General features: G+C 60.6%; 1 protein-coding gene across 2 annotated transcripts in view; it reads left to right on the top strand.

The window, feature by feature from the left end:
• The window catches only part of TTYH3 (tweety family member 3), a 30009-nt gene extending 14194 nt beyond the window's left edge, over positions 1 to 15815 (top strand). The window contains exons 4-15 of one of the 2 annotated variants that reach the window (XM_077907605.1): positions 76 to 296; positions 495 to 590; positions 1492 to 1564; positions 1845 to 1920; positions 4144 to 4199; positions 4833 to 4925; positions 7034 to 7126; positions 7551 to 7687; positions 9603 to 9776; positions 10347 to 10422; positions 11132 to 11232; positions 12740 to 15815. In XM_077907605.1, coding sequence (XP_077763731.1) covers positions 76 to 296; positions 495 to 590; positions 1492 to 1564; positions 1845 to 1920; positions 4144 to 4199; positions 4833 to 4925; positions 7034 to 7126; positions 7551 to 7687; positions 9603 to 9776; positions 10347 to 10422; positions 11132 to 11200 — 1164 coding nt within the window. In that variant the 3' untranslated portion in view covers positions 11201 to 11232; positions 12740 to 15815. The remainder of the gene's footprint in view (positions 1 to 75; positions 297 to 494; positions 591 to 1491; positions 1565 to 1844; positions 1921 to 4143; positions 4200 to 4832; positions 4926 to 7033; positions 7127 to 7550; positions 7688 to 9602; positions 9777 to 10346; positions 10423 to 11131; positions 11233 to 12739) is intronic. The other variant, XM_077907604.1, reaches the window with a different exon arrangement.
• Positions 15816 to 18740: the final 2925 nt, after the last annotated feature.

Raw genomic sequence — 18740 nt, 5'->3', positions numbered from 1 at the left:
AGGGGTGGGTGTGTGCGGGGGGATAAGCGGGGAGCCCGTCTGTGCCCGGGCTCACTGGCCGCTGGTCCGGCGCAGGTGTGGGACACGGCAGCCGCCCTGAACCGCTCGGCGGAGCCTAGCCTGCAGAGCCTGGAGCGGCAGCTGGCTGCGCGGCCAGAGCCCCTGCGTGCGGTCCAGCGGCTGCAGGGCCTTCTTGAGACGCTGCTGGGCTACACAGCTGCCATCCCCTTCTGGAGGAACCCCGCCGTGTCGCTGGAGGTGCTGGCTGAGCAGGCCGATGTCTACGACTGGTACAGGTGCGGATGGCCCTCTTTTCTGCCCACGCAGGAGAGGTGGACCTCCCTGGGCTGGTTGGGGTCAGAGCTGTGGTTTGGGGCCTAGTTCCCCTGGACCCCTGGCTATTTCCCTCAGCTCTGCCCCTGCGCTAGCTCCGCCCCTGCAGTACCACCGCCCCCACCCTCTGTGCCCCACCCACACCCACCATGTGCCCACAGGTGGCTGGGCTATTTGGGCCTTCTGCTGCTTGACGTGGCCATCTGCCTGCTGGTGCTGGTGGGCCTCATCCGCAGCTCCAAAGGCATCCTGGTTGGGTGAGTCTGTGGGCGTGAGGGGCAGAGGGGCAGAGGGCAGGGGTGGGGTACCCACAGCACCATCTTCTAAGTCAGCCTCGCCCTCCCCCATCTGTGCAGCTAGCCTCAGGTCGGCCATGGGGAGCCTCTGACATTCCTCCTGTGTCCTGGACCTGTGCCCCTGTGGTGCGCACATCTGCCCTGCCTGTCCTCAGTTCCCACTGGGCTCCTTGCCCCTTAAGTCTGCACATTGTAACCCAGAGGCCACTTAGTCATGAGGACACCAGAAGGTCCAGCTGGGGGCTCTGTCTTTGGCCTGGAGGCAGTCTGGCAGCAGTCCCTGCTGCATCACTTATTCAGTTGGCCACCTTGGGGAGGTGGCTCACTGGGATGGGGAAACTGGAGCGCAGGCCCAAGGGACCCAGGGATGTCTGACCATCAGGGCACAGCCTGCATTGGCGGGGGGCGGGGGGTATGAGGAGCAGCGGGGAGGCCTGAGTGACTGGACCAAGGGAGGCAGGTGAGGTCAGGCCTCCAGTAAGGCAGGGGCCAGCAAGAACCCTGCCTGGTGGTTTGAGGAGGCACCCCGCAGGGTTTGAGCCCCATAGGGTCTGGCCCAGGCTACCAGGTCCCTCTGGCCACGCCATGGAGAGCAGGGTGAAGGCCAGGACCCATCGTCTGCTAGAGGGAGGGGTAAGCAGGAAGATTGGCCCTCCCTGGTCCTACCCTGGGCCCTACTCGAGCCCAGCCCAGGTAGGAGGGAGATCATCTGTGCCCAGCCTTCGGGTCACTCTAGCTAAGGCCAGACTGCAGGAGGAGCAGCCCTTGTGTGGGCAGACCCCTAGATGTTCCCAGGATGCTGATCCTCTGGCCTGCAGCCACTCTAGCTGTAAGGGTGCTGACTGGCTTTCTTTGCCCCAAGGGTCTGCCTACTGGGGGTCCTGGCCCTGGTCATCAGCTGGGGCGCCCTAGGCTTGGAGCTGGCCGTGTCTGTGGTGAGTGGCAGGGGGAAGTGTGATCTGGTCTGCTTGGCCTAGGCATGGGGTTGGGGTGGGGAATGTCACACTTCTCTCCCTTCCCACCCTCCCCTGGGACACTGACGTTCCCCATGGAGTAGGGACCTTTCCATGGGCACGCAGCAAGTCGGTGTCTTCCCAGATCCATATTCTACCTTCCTGGGCTGAGAGCAAACCCAGGGCCCAGGCTCTATCTGTGAGAGCTGAAGGTTGGGGGGCCTAGCTTGGTCACCCCATCTTCCTTGCCTGCACCCATCAGGGCTCCAGTGACTTCTGTGTGGACCCCGACACCTATGTGACCAGGATGGTGGAGGAACACTCGGTGCTGAGTGGGGGTGAGTCTGCAGTTATGTCTGAGCTGGCACCCCCCACCCCCGGTGGCCAGGCTGAGGAGACCCACCTGAGTGAGGCCAAGGCATCCTCTCCCTCATGGGCTTTCAGTCTGGGGGAGGCAGGACTCCCGTAGATGAGGAGGCTAGTGAGTGAACAGGAACACCTTCTGTGGGGGGGGGTGTGCTCTGAGAATGATGACAGGTGCTGTGTGAGGCCAGAGACAGTGGAGCATGGGATGCGGGTGGAGGCAGGTGACCAGGGGGCAGGCAAGGCAAGTGATGACAGGCTGTTTCAGAGCAGTTGGTGTGGCTTGCCAAAGAGGTGGCATTAAAATTGAACCAGAGAAGGCTATGTGTCTTATGCAAAGGCCCTGAGGCAGAGACAGACTTAATGTGTTTGTAAGGCAGAAGATAGACTACCTGGGAAAGGAGAGGATGGGGAGGCTGGCAGGCAAGGTCGAGGACAGGAATCTGAGCTTAATCCTGGGGGTCCGTTGGAGGGTGGGAAGCCCAGAAGAGACCTGATCCAGGATTGGATTGCCTTTTAAAAGCTGCTTTGGGCTATTGGAGTGCCAAGGAGGTCAAGTAGGAAGGCAGGGAGGCTGTCGTACTCCTCCAGGCAGGAGATAGGATGCCTCCAGCCAGCGGGGTAAGAGGTGGATGGGGATGTGCTGTGAGGCAGCATGTTGGGGCACCTGGAGAAGCAGAGTGTAGGGAGGGAGCAACCCAGGGCTCTGCTCTCTGCCTGAGCCACTGTCGTCATGGGAGCCACGGGGGCCACGGACAGAGGAGGTTGCCGGGAGCGGGTCTGGGCCATCCCAGGAAGCAGGTACATGCAGGACTCGGGCTCAGGTGCAGCCAGAGCTGGAAGGTGCTCAGCTCATCAGTTTGCCCTGCTGTGTGTGTTCCTTGAGAGAAGGGTAGAGGGGCTGTCTCCGTGGGGACAGGGGTTCTGAGTAGCCTTCAAATGCTGGCCCTCTTGGGACCATCTTCCCCTCTTTGCCTGAGAAAGCCACAGGGAAGAGAATATGGGCTGGCTTTAGCTTATCTGGTTGAAGGAACTGGTTCCACCCAAGCCCGAGGAGGCCCCTGGAGGGCAGGTTGTCTGCCCCCCAGTGGGGGAGGGGTGGGCCTGCTGTGCTCACCAGTGTCCCTGGCCTCCCCAGGTCCTCACTGCTCAGGACTCTTAGGTCCTTAGCAAGCTCGAGCTGCCCCCACCTCAAGTGAGTGTGGGCTCCCACCTGCAAGCCACAGGCCACCCCTCCCAGAGCCAGGCAGAACCACGGCCAGCGTGCTGGCTCCATTTACAGGTGGCCAAAGTGAAGTGGGTTTCACACAGGCTGGGTGGGAGCCCAGGCCAGAGGGGCGGAGTGTGGGAGTGTGGGAGCTGTGTGAGAAGCTGCCCGGGCTGTGGGAAGCCCTGTGCCCAAGCTCCTACTCCTGGTCCCCATCTTGCACCGGGCACTAGAGGGCTCCTCCCAGAAGGGAGGTGCCTGGAACTCCAAAGCCAGCATCACTGCCTCAGGCAAGAGCCCTGACCCCACTGGGGGGAGGTGGGGCAGGCAGACAGGGCTTCTCCCCCAGCTCCAGCCAGGCTCGGGTCTCCCAGGGTTCTCAGAATCAGAATTGTAAGTGAATCCCCATTTTCAAATGTGAGATGCCAAATTGACATGTTTTAATGGGGAGACAGGCCACCTGAGTCCTAGGCCTCCTGGCTGCAACACACATGTCACATCCCCTCCTCCGTGGGGTAATGTTCTGGCCTAAGAACTGTTATTCTGCCCTGGTGACCCAGGAACAGATGCATGCCTAGGTGTCTTCTGACCCCATGTCCACCCCTGGTGCCCTGCCTGCTGCCCCAGAGGGAAGGGAGGAAGAGGGCTGCCCCCCGCAAGGCAATCATGCGTGCTGCAGGGACGCCGCTTGGAGCAGAAGGGTCTGGGCCCTGGGCCTGGGCTCTCTGCAAGCCACCTCCCCTCTCACACATCTTCGAACACACACAGGCACAACAGACAGATGCACGTACCCATGCACATGCGTGTCACACACATGTCTACGTGTGTGCAGACACACATGCAGACCTATATAGAGCTACAAAATTACATACCAGTGTGGACACCCACACACGTGTGCCTATGTGAGCACACATGTGGGCACACACATAGACACAGGCATAGCACACACGGATGTCTGGCCTCACACAGCCACCTTGACCTCTGTCCACAGACATCCTGCAGTACTACCTGGCTTGCTCGCCCCGTGCCTCTAACCCCTTCCAGCAGGTGAGTGCCCAGGTTTCTCCTGCCCCCAGAAGGCCAAACTGGCCCTGACCCCCACAGCCCAGATGTCCGCAGCCCCCCAGTCCCTCTCTCAGACCTCAGTAGACCCCAGGACCCAAGGCGCCATCAGGGACAGCTGGATGAATGCCATATTGACCTCATTAATTGCCCCTGCGGTTGGCGCCCTGATGCCCTTAGTGTAAGCCCCTTGGGGTAGACTGCTTAATGCCCCCCAAATACCTGGAGTTTCTTTCATTTCTTGGGTTGCCCTTGGCCACCCTGCAGGGCAAATCCAACTGTCTTTGGCGACTCAGGGATGCCTCATTGTGGGAGGGAAATAACTGGACAGGTGTCATGGTGAAATTTGGGGGGAAACGCTTTGGCCCACTGCCTGTCTCTCCACATGGTTGCGTGGCCTACTGGTCCTGAAAACCACCTGCTCTGAAGATCATTTCGGTGATCTGTGTTATCTCTGGACACTGGGGAGCTCTGTTCTCTAGGCCCACAGAGTGGAGTGCCTGGGGCTGGCCTGAGCCCCAAGCATCTCAACCTGGCTGACCTGTGTGTGGGTGGGGCCGTGGGACCGGGAGCCAGTGCCCCACCCCTCCTGAATCAGCCTGCCTCTCTGTGGAGCAGAAGCTGTCTGGCAGCCACAAGGCGCTGGTGGAAATGCAGGACGTTGTGGCTGAACTTCTGAAGACGGTCCCCCGGGAGTACCCGGCCACCAAGGTGAGTGGGCGGCAGGGTGAGCAGGGCTCAGTGCAACACCTGTCCCGGTGCCCCAGCTCAGGCTGCTCGTGCTGGGACCTTGCTGGGAGTCCTTCCATGGAGAGGCTTCTCCTCCTCCCCTTCATCTGTGGCCCTGGGGACTTGGGAGAGGTTTTTAAAAATAATTCTGTTCTTTATTTGAAAAGTAATACAAACTCTTTGAATTTGAAAAAAAGAACATCAAGGGAACATGGGGACAGATGTAGGAACAAAGTGAAGTCCACCCCCGGCCCATGGGGGCTGTTCCGGGAACTGGAGAGGTGGCAACTTTTCCCCTGAGGTGTTCTGGGGCCTGAGCACTTGGTCCCATACATCCGTCCATTACCATTCTCCTGACAAAACTCAGCCTCCTAGGAGGTGCCAGTCTGCCTGTGGGGGTCATCCCGTGGGAATCATCCCACGGTGGTCCGCCTGCAGGAGTCATCCTTGGGATCATCCATGGGGATCCACCCATAGGAGTCATCCTCAGGGGATCATCCATGGGGGTCCACCTGCAGGGGTCATCCTCAGGGGATCATCCATGGGGGTCCACCTGCAGGGGTCATCCTCAGGATCATCCCATGGGGGTCCACCTGCAGGGGTCATCCTCAAAGGATCATCCATGGGGGTCTGCCTGCAGGGGTCATCCTCAGGGGATCATCCATGGGGGTCTGCCTGCAGGGGTCATCCTCAGGGGATCATCCATGGGGGTCCACCTGCAGGGGTCATCCTCAAAGGATCATCCATGGGGGTCTGCCTGCAGGGGTCATCCCACAGAGGTCATCCTGTCGTAGTCATCCTGCAGGGGTCATCCCACGGGGGTCTGCCTGTGGGGGTCTGCCTGCGGGGGTCATCCTATAGGGCCTGCCTGGTGCGCACACTGCCAAGTGGGTTGGGCACCACCCATGCGCACTGCTGACCTCTCAGACTTCTCTTGTGACCGGCTGGACCTTCTGCAACAAACTTCACCGAATTTAAGTTAAAAAGATGCACATATACATACATACATTAAAGCTCCTTCCTTTTCTTTCTTGTTTCTGTCAGGGCCAGGGCATCCTCTAGGTGTTTTGTGAGTGGGTGAGTGGGTATGTGGGTGTGCTGTGTGCTGTGTGGGAGTACCACGCACAGGGGGTGTAGACCACAGGGATTTACTTCCTTACATGCTAAGGCTGCAAGTCGGGGTGATCAAGACCAGGCTCAGGCTGGGCTGGCTTCTCTCGCAGCCTCTCTCCGTGGTATGTGGACGCCTTGTTTTCCCTGTGTCCCCGCGTGGCTGTCCCTCTGCACATGTCTGTGCCCTGACCCCTTCCTCTTACAAGACCTCTGTCCTGTGGGGTTAGGGTCCCCCTGATGACCCGCTCTTACCTTAATTACCTCCTGAAAGACCCCACCACCAAATAGTCCCATTGTGAGGTATTCAGGGTTAGGAATGCAATGTATGAATCTGGGGAGGGGGTGAGAGGACGCAATTCAGCCCCTAACAGTGAGTTAGGTCATTCTGAGGCCCATTTCAGAATCACAGGGCGCCCTTAGAATACACACCGTAACCTGCAGTGTTGGGTCCTGTGGCTGGTATTGGAGGAACCCTATCCGCCCTGGAGGGTTTCTGGGAGGTCATCATTCCATGGAGAGGGTGTGCACAGCGGTGCCCGTAGACACACAGATGCACAGATGCACACACGCACACTACAGCATCCAGCTATACAGAGCATTTGGATGATGTTTTGTCACCTGAAATATCATGAAAAATTTCCCTTTAACTGTCCCTTAAAGTAGAATTTTTAAAACACCAGGGCCCCCATCAGGAGATAAATGGGTATTTGCCGCTGCTCCCCTTCTGACAGGCATTGGTGGGTCTCACTTTGCCCACTACACTCATGTCCTCAGCAGTGCCCCTGAGCCCAGGACCCAGACTACTGCTGTCGTTTCTAGAAGACCAGGGTCCGTGTGCCAAGACTGCAGGGTCAAGGGTGGTCTTGACAGCAGGGTGTGGGTGGACAGGCACCGGAGGGCTCTCAGGGGACCTGTGCCTGGCTCGAGTGCCCCCTCTCGACCGTGGTACTGACCCTGTGTGCTATGTGTCCCTCCAGGATCCCCTGCTCCGAGTCCAGGAGGTGCTGAACGGCACAGAGGTGAACCTGCAGCATCTTACTGCCCTGGTGGACTGCCGTAGCCTGCATCTGGTGAGAGCCAGCCTCTTGAGAGGGTGCAGGGGGAACAGCTGGGGGGCGATGTGCGGCAGGAGGAGGAGCTAGGGGGGTGGGGGTAGAAGGGAGCAGCTGGGGACAGGGTTGCAGCTGAGGTGTTGGGGGAACAGAAGAAAGCAGCTGGGGGTGGAGGGCAGAGGGTGTAGCTGAGGGGGTACAGAGGAAGAAGCTGGGGTGTTGGGGGAACAGCAGGGAGCAGAGAGGAACAATTGGGGGATGGGGACTTAGAATGGGAGCTCACCAAGGGCTGGTGGGTCCAAAGCCCAGACTGGAGCCAGCGGGGTCCAGGCTGCCAGGAGCGGGCTGGACTGAGGCTCTGGCATGTCTCATCTCACCCTCCCTTCCCCGTCTCTCTCCTGGTCTCTGTGGGCCGTGCTGTCCCCGTGCCGTCTGGCCTCAGGACTACGTGCAGGCCCTGACGGGCTTTTGTTATGACGGCGTGGAGGGCCTCATCTACCTGGCCCTCTTCTCCTTCGTCACAGCCCTCATGTTCAGCTCCATCGTCTGCAGTGTCCCCCACACTTGGCAGCAGAAAAGGTGAGGGACTCAGCGCTTGCCCCAGGCCATATGGCATGGAAGGTGTTTTAGGGACGTGCCTTCCGGACACCCATGTCTTAGTCCCCAGGGACAGGAACAAATGCTTCCTCACCTCCTGACACTCTGTAAGCCTCTGTAGCGCTCTGAGGCTGGCAAGTCCGAGGGGAGTAGCCCCGTTTCACAGATGGAAAACTAAGTCTAGAGGAGCTCCCAGCCCAGGTGACATACAAGACCAGAGCAGGCAAGTGGAGCCAGGTCTCCTGCCTGCTAGTGCTGGCTCCGTGCATCATGCCCCTCCACTCTTCTGCCCGGCTCTCCTCACAATGTCTTGTCCGTCTCCGTGCCCCTGGGTGCACATGTGCAGGGCTTGTGGGTGGAAAAAGCAGCTATCCAGCTACAGGGACCTGCAGCTTCTACAGTGAGGGTCCAGGTGGCTGTGGCCTTCGTGGCCCATTCAGCTGGGTGACCAGGATGGCAGCTACCTCCTATGGGGCTGTTATGTCCTGATCTTTGATGTGGGGGTCCTGGCAGCCCCTGCCTCAGTCCCCCTGATCAGCACTGAGTTGAATGGTATATGGAGGAGCCAGGCCCCTTCCCTTGCTTGGGCCCTTACACTTGATCTCCCAGACTTACCAACTCCTATTGGGCTGTGACTTCCTATTGGGCTGTGACTGCTTCTTGGTGGCCCAGCTCTGATAACAAGTAGCTCAGCTCAGATCTCTTCCTTCTGTCTGGATTTCTACTCTGTTGTATTCTGTAGTGATGCTGTCAGTGGTGGTGTTGGTGATCATGATGATGAAGGTGATGGTGATAATGATGGTGGTGGTAATAATGATGATGATGATGATGGCAATGATGATGATGATGATGGTAGTGATGATGATGGTGATGATGGTGCTGGGGATGGTAGTGATGGTGGTAGTGATGGTGTTGATGGTCATGATGACGGTGATGGTGGTGGTAGTGATAATGATGATAGTGATGGTGATGATGATGGTGATGGTGGTGGTGGTGGTGGTAGCAGTGAGGAATCTGGTAGTGATGGTGGCAGAAATACTAAAGATGGCAGCTCTAGGGAAGTGGCTAAGAGAACAGACCTGGAACCACATGGCCTGGATTCAGATCCTGGTTCTGCCTTTGCTTATTGAGTGACCATGGGCAAGTCGCTTAGCCACTCTGGACCTCCATTTCCTTAACTGTAAAATGGGGGTTGTAAGAGTATACCCTTCTTGGAGTCAGGTAGACACTAGATGAACCATTGCGTGTAAGGGCCCACCCTTGGGCTTGGCTGGTAATTGACCCTCAACCAGTTGCTACCCCTATTCTGTTTATCTCACTGCAAGGGGCCCAGAGAGGAAGGCCCTCTGCTCAAGGTGACCCAGCTGGTGGTTGGGAGGTGGGACGTGAACCCAGGCCTGGCTAACCTGTGCCATCACCACCAGGCAGCCTGGCCATAAATCTGACCTGGGAACAGGCAGTTCATGAAGATCCTTAAGCATGCCCAAGGCCTAGCTCCAGCTTCTTGCCTCGCTCTGCAGTAGCCTGAGCAGAGAGGATAGAAAGCCAGAGCACAGCAGAGCAGGAGGATTGGGCTCAGGCCACCCAGAGGTGCAGGCTGGGACCTGCAGGGCCAGAAGAGGGCACCCCTACCTCCAGGCCCCCAACCGCTTCTGCCCCCAAGGAGGCACTGCACTCCCTTTCCCTCAAGGCAGACAGCATCCCTGTGCACAGGCTGAAGGTCAGGGCCCTTGGTACCCCCGACTCACAGAGGACGAAGCCAGGGTGCCATAGGCCATCTGTGACCAAGCCAGGATTGGAACAAGGTATATCTACATCCAAGCTGACCCCACTCAGGTGTCCTGGCTGGCTGCCTTGGGCCAGGGTGTGAACCTGTGCCGGGTGTCCCTCCTTGCAGAGGCCCTGACGAGGATGGGGAGGAGGAAGCGGCCCCAGGGCCAAGGCAGACACACGACAGCCTCTACCGTGTCCACATGCCGAGCCTGTACAGCTGTGGCAGCAGCTATGGCAGTGAGACCAGCATTCCAGCTGCGGCCCACACCGTCAGCAATGCCCCTGTTACCGAGTACATGTGAGTAGCATCCGGAGCTGGAGGTGAGGGAGCAGAGCCAGGCAGACCTGGGCCCTGGGGTAGGCGTGTGGAGCTCAGAGTGCCCAATACAGCCAAGAAGCTGTGGGGGTGCCGGGGCAGGGGCCTCAAGACAGCGGGGTCACATCAGAGCTGGGCCCCCCACTGGGGCTGCCAGGGCTTGGTGGGGGGTCATCCAGGCAAACCTGTGTTGTGGCCACAACAGTGAGGCCACTCGGTCAGATGGAGGCCCTGTGTCTAGGGTGTGAGGGTGCCGTGGTGGAGGGCCTGGGGCCAGCCATGTGGCGGGCAGGCTTCCAGGCTGGGGGTGGGCTCCAGCGGGGCTGAGGCAGGCAGGTGGGCCACTGAGCTCTGGTTACTCTGCCAAGATCACGGGCACCCCAGGCACTTGACTGTGGGCCACATGCAGGGAGGCAATGAGAACGCCCAGGGCCAGAGGCTGCCAGGCAGAGCAGGGTGGACATGGGGTCCACCTGGCTCCAGAGTGGCCTCTGACCAGCGCTGGGACTGCCGAGGCTGGAGCCACTCACGGCCCCTCTCCCCACACCGCAGGAGCCAGAACGCCAACTTCCAGAATCCACGCTGTGAGAACACCCCCCTCATCGGGCGCGAGTCCCCGCCGCCCTCAGTAAGTCCCAGGCCTGGTGGGTGGGGGGCAGGCCTGAGGGGGGCGCCCTGCTGCCTTGGGGTCTGGTGTCACTCTCCTGCTCAGTGTGGCCCCAGGGGCTGCTGCTGTGAGCCCCCAGCGCCGGAGTGAGGGGTCTCCTGAGCCGGGGCTCTCCAGTGGACATCTGGCCCCAGGAGATGGTGGTGCTGGAGGTGCCCTGGGGTCAGAGTGGGCAGCTGGGGGCTGGCTACCTGGTGGGTCAGCTTGACCCTAAGGGGCCCTGGCTCTCCTTCCCCAGTCTGTTCCACTTCCTTTCATTTCCTCCACGGACTTCCTGAACTCAGCCCAGAATTTAGCCTCAGGCTCTTCTAGCCAGTGTCCCCTCTGGCCTCAGGGTTGAAACAGAAAAGAGGGGACAGGTTGGTTTGGTGCAAAAGAGAAGGAGCTTGCTGACTGACAGGGGCCCTGGTGGCCTTCCTGGAGGTGATGGGCTGCAAAGGACAGGGCCAGAGAAGCTGAAGCTCACCCACCTTCAGAAATAGGTCTGTGCAGTGGCCCCAGGTGCCAGGAGCTGTGTGGGCTTGCAAGCCATCGTCCTGCTCCAGCGGCCCTCCCCATCGCCACTCTGCTCCATCCCCTCCCCTGCCCCAGCCCCAACAGTCTGGCGTTCAGGCCGCCCTCTCTCTTCTCTCTCTCTCTCCTGCACCCCTCCCACCCCGGGCCCTCCTAGCGCTATCTGGCAGCCCTGGACTCTGGCAGCCACGCGGGCTGGCAGTTTAAGCCCATGGATAGTGCCTGAACGCTGTGGTGGCCGTGCCCTCAGAGTGACAGGTACTGACCCCCCAGGTGCCCTTCCCTGCACCGCCTGCCGCGTGCTCTCTGCTGATTGCTGCCCCACAGCAGGGCCGTCTCAGCCAGGCACCCGCTGGGCCAGCTCTGGGTCCTTACAGGCCTGCAGACTTGTCAGCCACCAGCCCCGCCAGAGACTTCATGCTGGCCTTGGGCCGTGAGCCCCTTCCCTACCCCTGGCCCAGCTGCAGCTGCTCCCAGCCCTCTAATTGCTTCCCAGCAAGGAGACCATCTGCCCAGGCCCGAGGGCGTGCCTGCACCTGGGGCCTAGGCTCAGTGAGCTAACCCCTGGGGGTGCGGCCAGCAGGCCCGGCCCTTGAGGGGCCACCCTGCATGTTCAAAAGTACACACAGGTGCATGCAGGCAAGCGTGCAAGCTGTTCCCAGCCGACCCCACATGTCTGTGCCCGCCTGCTTGGGCTCCTTCAGGGGCCTGGGGTGCTGCGCCCACCCCCTGCTGCATGTCCGTGGAATGACATGGCTCCCTGGTGCCCACTGCTCCTCCTTCCGACAATGTCCTGGCCGGCCCACCGGCACTCATGACCTTTTTCCCTACCAGGAGTTCCAGGAGGGCTGTCAGGTCCAGGGAGCGTTGTCCCTCCTGAGCTAGGGGCCGTGGTGCGGAGACTGAGGCGCGGGGTCAGCCTGCCACGCTCTCTACCACCAGCAGCCCGGGGCATGGCCCTCATCCACACCCCGTTGGGCTTGTGGCTGTAACACCCGCCTCCTCTGTGTCTTTCCCTGTGGACCCCACACATACATCGAGACCCTCGTGCTTCAGGTTGGACGAGGGTAGCCAAGCAGCCCTTGCCCTCCCCCACCTGCCTCACCTCCCCCACCACCTCCATCCTTGCGTCCGTTCTTGCGTCCGTGAGCTGGGAGGACGCGTGCTTTGTTCCCTTCCTGAGCAGGCAGCAGCATCACCCCGGCCTGAGGGGCCCTCCTTTCCCCAGGTGACAGGGCAGAGTGTAGCCGTGGGTCCTCCCTGTTCCTGTGGCCCATGGCCCTGCCTGTCTGGGCCCTCGGGGACCGCCTGACCCTTTCTCGAACATAACCTGACTCCGCCTTTGCATGATGCTCTCCTCGATCAGGATCTTGCTCGGAGAGGAGGCCTCACCACGTCCCCTCAGCCCAGCCGTTGAGGGCAACCTGCCTGTGGCCGCAGGTCCTGGGCACCTGGGGGTGCGGCTGGGGAGCCTCCAAACGCTGCCTCTTTGTAGGGCTATGCTCTGCCTGGCCGGGGGCCCAGATGCCTGAGTGTGCTCCTGTCGCCAGAAGAGGACGCTGGTCCCCATCCTGAGCCTGGGGCGCAGGGGCTGTCCCTCTGCTCACGGGCCAGCCGGCTCCTCTGAGCCCCTCTGCCAGGGCTCCGCCAGCCGTGCCACTCCCATCCTGTCCTGCCCGCAGGGGTGCTTCTGGCTCGGCTCACCAAGGCCCACAGGCCACGTCCGACGCCCTGCTGACCCCCTCTTCCCCTTATCTCCCTCCAGTACACCTCCAGCATGAGAGCCAAATACCTCGCCACCAGCCAGCCTCGCCCCGACTCCAGCGGCAGCGGCCACTAGACAGCCCCGGCCGGCCACCCGCCCACGTGCCAATCGCCCTGCTCCTCCCTGTGCCAGCACTGCCGCTTACACCCGTGACCACCCGCCGGACCCTCCGCACCTTCACCAGGCCTGCTGCAGGCACCCTCGCGGCCGCTCGCCCTCCCCTCCCCTTCCCACAGGGGCCTGGAGATGCAGGAGCTCTCCTCGGGTCATGCACCCGGACCAGGGCAGCGATGCCACCAATGCTGGGCCCTCCAGCCCTCACTCCCCACACCCCTCCACCTCTGAGGATCTGGGTTCGCAGAGCCCTGCTCGGGGCTGAGCTCAGTGCTGTGTCCCCGACACTGTGCAGCACGCCAACCCTGCGGACCCCCATCTCGGCTCACGCCCCAGCCTGCTCTCTCCCTTCCGCAGCTCCGATGCTTCTCCTGCGCCCTCAAGGCTTCTGTGCGTCACTTGGTTCACAGGCTGTGCAGCACCCCTCTGCGCCAGGGAGCTGGAGGGGCCTCGGCGTGCACCTGCCCGGTAGGCTCCTGTGCAGGAAGTTCCCGGGGAGCTCCTCTTTCTCTCACTCCACCTGACCACAGGCCCCCTCCTGCCGGTTGCCAGAAGCCTCCTGGGGAGGCCCCCATTTCTCTGCCTCCCACCCAGCACCGCTCTCTCCCCTAGCGCCCACCCTGCCCGTGGAGCCCAGCCGTCCACAGCGGCAGGAGGACGGCAGGTGCCACGCCGAGCCCAGGCTGCACCCCCCAGGGCTGGCCATGTTCTTGGTGCCAAACCCCTCCCTCACCCCAGGACTTGGCAGCTCGTCCGGTTCATTTTTGCACTAACCACATTTGTCATCCTAGGGCAGGCGGGGCTGCGGGCCGAGCAGCGCTCCCTTGTCAGCTCCCTCTCTGTCCAGGACAGGCGCAGTGTCCCGAGTCCGGCCTTGGGGCTGGACCCGAGCTGGCTGTGAATGTGCCCTCGGCCCCTGCCACCCCTCTTGGGACTAACCACTAACCTCACCTCTGCGAGCGCCCCTGGCCGACCCCAAGCCGAAACATGTAACCCCTAGTCCAGGCCAGAGGTGAGCCTAGGACAACCGGCTGGGAGTCGGGCTGGAGTAGCCGTTTTCTTCTTGGGGTGCTGCTGGGGAAGGGCTGTAGACTGACAGGCAGCCTGAAAGCCTGGAGACCTGTCCCTGGGCAGGTGCTGCCCCAGGACGACTGTGTCCTTGGGAACCAATGTCCCTTGGGCTGTAGGACCGAGGTCCCTGCGGCCTCATTCTTCCTACCTGTGAAGTGGGAGCAAGGCTTCCCTAAGGTGCTTTGGCTTTAGTGTACAATGTTTGCTGTGTTTCCTGCCGTGGAGGGTGTGCCACCGGCAAGTCAGGATGGGAAGTCCCCTGCCAGTCTCAGCCCTGGCCTGGCCAGCCTGAAACAGAGAGGCTCTGGCCTGTGTGTCAGGCCAGGGGCTGCGGAGCACCAGCCAGCAGCCATGAGGGAGGGCCCGGGCCAGGGTCCTGCAGTGGGAAGCAGGCAACTGGCCAGGCCGCCTACGGGCATGTGGGCTCTTCCTTCCAGAGCGGGACAGTGCCCTTCCCTGGGACAGGCCTGGGGAGATGCCACCCGCCCCTCCTCCACGATCCTTTCTCTGTGCTGGTATCTGGGACCAAAAGGGCAGGTGGGCTGGGGGCCAGGCCACATCTGCCCCCTCCTGGGGCCACCTCCGCCCCTGGGAAAGGAGGGGAGTGAGCAAGCAAACACGGGGTGCCCCAGGTGGGCCTGGGGCCCTGAGCCTTGCATCTGAGCCCATGGGCGTGGCCAAACCTCACCGCAGGGCCCTGTGTGCCCCAGGCCTCCCCGGCCATTGCGCTGGGCCCCCACGGCAGGCCTGCCCAGTGCTCCCTCCGGGCTCCACCAGTGGCGAGAGCGTCCCTGGCCCGGCGTCAGGAGGGAGGCCCCGGCAGTCCTGCCTGGTCCCTGCCGTGCGCTCTGTCGCTGCTCAGAAGCACAAAGGCTGCCCGCGGCCCTCGAAGGCCGCCCGCAATGTGAATGTACATAGCATGAGAGGCGGGCGCTGCCTGGACAGGCTGTGGACCTCGGCCGTCCTGGGAGTCCCCACCGTGCGTCGTATGCGTGTGTGCCTGCCCCGTCTGTGACTTCATCGAGTTCCTTCTACTCACCGAGGTTGAATAAAGGAAAAGGAGAATCATCAGCGGGGGTTCAAACCCAAGCCTCAGTCTGGAGGGGAACAGGTCCCGCCATTGGTTTTCTTTCTGAGTTTTCAGGGTCCCCTTCCCCCCCATCCCAGTGACCTGTCCACATCCCTCCCCGGCCTCGCTCCCTGCAGGCCCTGCATCTGGGGGGCGGCCCTTGACAAAGTGGGTGGCAGGTGGGAGGGAGGACCACCAGGGGCCTTGGAGCCTCAGAGGGTCCAGCTGGCTCCCGGGCCCGGACAGGCTGGGCAAGTAGGCAGGGGCCAGCCGGGACATCTGGGCCAGCATCCACCCACCCCATCTCACTATGCAATTCCAGCCCAAGCACCATTTCCCGCGGTACCCGGGACCCCTGCCCAGCCCTGTGGGAGGTGGGTAGCCTCCCTGGGCCCCTACCAAGGGGCCAGGGCCTTCTGTTTAACCATAATGGTTGTGTGCTGTACCATTTTGTTACATATAACATATCAGTCAATATAATTTTGTTAAGACTCCAACCCTTCCAATTCCCCTCCCGGCCCTGGTACCCGTTCCCCAGTGTGATTTAGGGCCCTGAGCGGGAAGGGGGTACTGAGGCCTGAACCACTCGGCATCTTCTTCCAGCATCTTCCTCCAACCTCTGTAGGGCCATGGCTGTATGTGCTGTCGCTGTGTTTTTTAATTTTTTGTTTTTGATTTTTAACTGGGTTTGGGGTTTGATTTTTATTTCTTTGGGGGCTTTATTTTTCTTGGCAGATAACTAAAAATCTCGTCAATGTAATTTCTGTGGTTTCTATTCAGCTTGGGTTTCATGTTTTAAAATAAACAAATTTTAAAAAACAAGCCCCGTTTCCCGAGTTGATTTGGCTCCTGACCCAGTGTGTGGGCAGTGTGGTCACCTGCTGGGGAGCCAAGAGCCCTGCCCCCCTCCGCCCAGGGGGAGGTAGGTGGGGACCCGACCCAACCCAGGAGTTCAGGCAGTGGGAAGCCTGTGCAGAGTGTCCTCTGAGTGGGACAGGTCTGGCCTTAGGCAGGGGTGTTGAAGGGGGCCATGTGGGAACGATGGTGTGTCCCCAGGGAAGTGCATTTCCTGGGCCCCATTATGGGGGCATCTCCAGGCACTGGCCTCCTTGGGGCCCTTCCCATTCCTACCCCTACCCCACAGGCAGGATGATGGCCAGAAAAGGAATAAAGGAGCCCGATGTGTGCCCGGAGGCCAGCAGGGACCATGGGCCCCAATTGCCCACCCAACGCGAAGACACAGGTGTATCTCTTCCTCCAGCAACAGCCCAGCCAATGAGAGGCCTTACCGCTTAGCCAATGAGAAGCAGCCGCTCGGGTCTCCTCCAATGGGCTTCTGTCCAGAGCAGCCCCGCCTCCCCTGTGGGGATATATAAGCAGGCGCCGCCCCTTGGCTGCCAGCCGTGTTTGTGATTCGTGCGCAGGTGGGGGTCTCAGGGGCTGTGCCCTTCCCAAGTAAGCTCGTTTTGCTGGTGACAACTGGCTGCTGTGTTTTTAGGGTTAACAGTCACTCTTATTCTCATCTGAGAAAGGGACTCTGGAAGGTGCCACATAATCCAGCACGGAGCTCTGGAGGGGTGCTGGTCGGCTCACTTTCCTCTCCCGAAGGTAATACCACACACCTCCCAGGAGAGCTCAGAGCCCCGGGCATTGGGGGACGCACCCTTTCACCAGACAGCATTGGTCTCCCATGCCTGGGGCACAGGTGGCCGAAGCACCTGCAAGGCTCAGTGGAAGACACCAGGCGGAGCTACGGCACACCCCAGCTGCCTGGACAGCTGACCCCAGTTTGGCTCCTGAGGACACCCAGCACCCAGGGGTGGAGACATTTGAGGCCTCCAGGGTGCAGTAAGGAGAGTGAACTGGGGACATCAGGCCAAGGAGCCCAAAAGGCAAGAGAGCCCCACAAGGGAAAGAGTCCAGGCACTTCCTGACCCTCTGGGACCTCAGTTTCCCTGTCTGTGTGTCAGAGAAGGCACAGTGACATCTCAGTCCAAGAAGCTGTCACATTCCTTGATTCACGGCTCCTCCATCCTCAAAGCCAGCAGTGGCGGACCTTCAGATCCCTCGGTCTGACCCTGACACTCCTGCCTCCTCTCATGAGGACCTTTGTGATTGCATGGGACCCACCTGGATAATCCAGGATAATAATCTCCCCATCTCGAGGTTCTTAATTTACTCACATCTACAAAGTCCCCTTTGCTGTGAGGTCAGCATACTCATCAGTTATGGAGATTAAGATGTGAACATCTTTGGGGACTACCCTTCTGCCCACAGTGTGGAGAATATCTGGGGAATGAGTGTTTCGGGCAGAGAACAGCCTGTGCAAAGGTCCTGAGGCTGGTGTGTTCACGAAAAGAAGCGAGGGTCACTGGAATGGAGGGGCAGAGAAGAGTGGTCAGAGATGAAGCACAGGTGTGAGGATTGCAAAGAGCCAGTGGGTCTCCTAAGGACTTGGGAGGCTGACTCTGCAGGAGGAGGATGCCGTGGAGCATCTGACACGACCTGACATTCATTTTAACAGGATGGCCCTAGCTGGCGAGTTGGGAAGGGAGGAGGGGCAGAAGCAGGAGAGCAGGTAGGAGGCGATGGCAATGGTGCAGGCCAGAGCGGAGGGCAGCCCAGCCGGTGCTGGCCAGCCGAGGAGTGGTGAGAAAGGAGTGGGTTCTGGAAGGCAGGCCAATAGCACTTCCCCCACACTGTGTGTGGGTGTGGGGTTCAGGTCGAGCCGTTGCAGGTAGGGGTCTGTGTTGTCATAAAATAAGACAGGCAGCTGGGGAGGGAGCAGGTTTGGGATCAGAAGGTCAAAGGTCCTGTTTTGGACATGTTGAGCCTAAGATGCCTATTGGTTCCTCCAGAGGTGGCACAGGGAGGGGTGGAACAATGAGTCTGAGAGTCAGGGGAGAGCACTAGGTGGCAACAGTCAGCTGGAGTCTTTGGCTTGAACACTGTTGAAAGCCACGATCCTGGGTGACATCCCTCAGGGAATGGGTGCAGAAGAGGAGACCGAGCGCCAGTGTTTGGGGTCTGAGAGTGGGGAGGAGCGGCCAGCAGGGCAGAAGGAGCCCAGGATGGGGGGGTGTCCCGGCAGCCACATGAGGACAGTGTGGAGGAGAGACGAGGGACCATGTTGTGTGCTGCTGATGGCCAGGTTCCTTCCAGGAGCACCAGAAGAGACCAGTGGGCTCAGCCACCTGGACACCACGGGAGCCTTGGACAAGCCTAACAGCTGGCTCTGGAGAGCACCGGAGAGGATGCGGGGACAGCAAGATGTGACTCCTCCTCTTTGAGTTTAGCTGCAACGTAGAAAAACTGCCACACCTGGAAGGAGTGTGGCCCCGAGGAGTGTGTGTGTGCCAGCCTGTGTGTGTGTTTTAGGACAGATAACAGCATGTGGGACAGACTGACATGGCATGGCTGCAGAGGGAAGAGGGGACAGCTCATTATGGAGTGGCCTTCAGTCACCAAGAAGGGTGGGACCCAGGTCACAGTGGAGGGCTGACCAGAGATGGGAGTGTGGACTCCCTGCTGGCCTGGCTGTCAGCTGTTTGGGCAGCAGTGGGGGCAGATGGGGGGTGGATCTCATGAAGTAGAGGGGCCGAGGAAGTGGTGGGGGGTGGGGGCAGAGACTGCAGGGGAGCCAGAGAGCAGGTGGGGACAACGCGGGCACAGGGGACTCACCACGGCCAGAGGCTCCTTCTGGAACTCCCGGAGGGCAGTGTTTCCCTTCAGCTGCCCAGGCGCAGA

The sequence above is a fragment of the Canis aureus genome, chromosome 8, assembly GCF_053574225.1.
Source record: "Canis aureus isolate CA01 chromosome 8, VMU_Caureus_v.1.0, whole genome shotgun sequence".
Taxonomy (NCBI): Eukaryota; Metazoa; Chordata; class Mammalia; order Carnivora; family Canidae; genus Canis; species Canis aureus.
The sequence above is the reverse complement of the archived record's forward strand: the minus strand, read 5'-3'. Positions and strand labels throughout refer to the sequence as shown.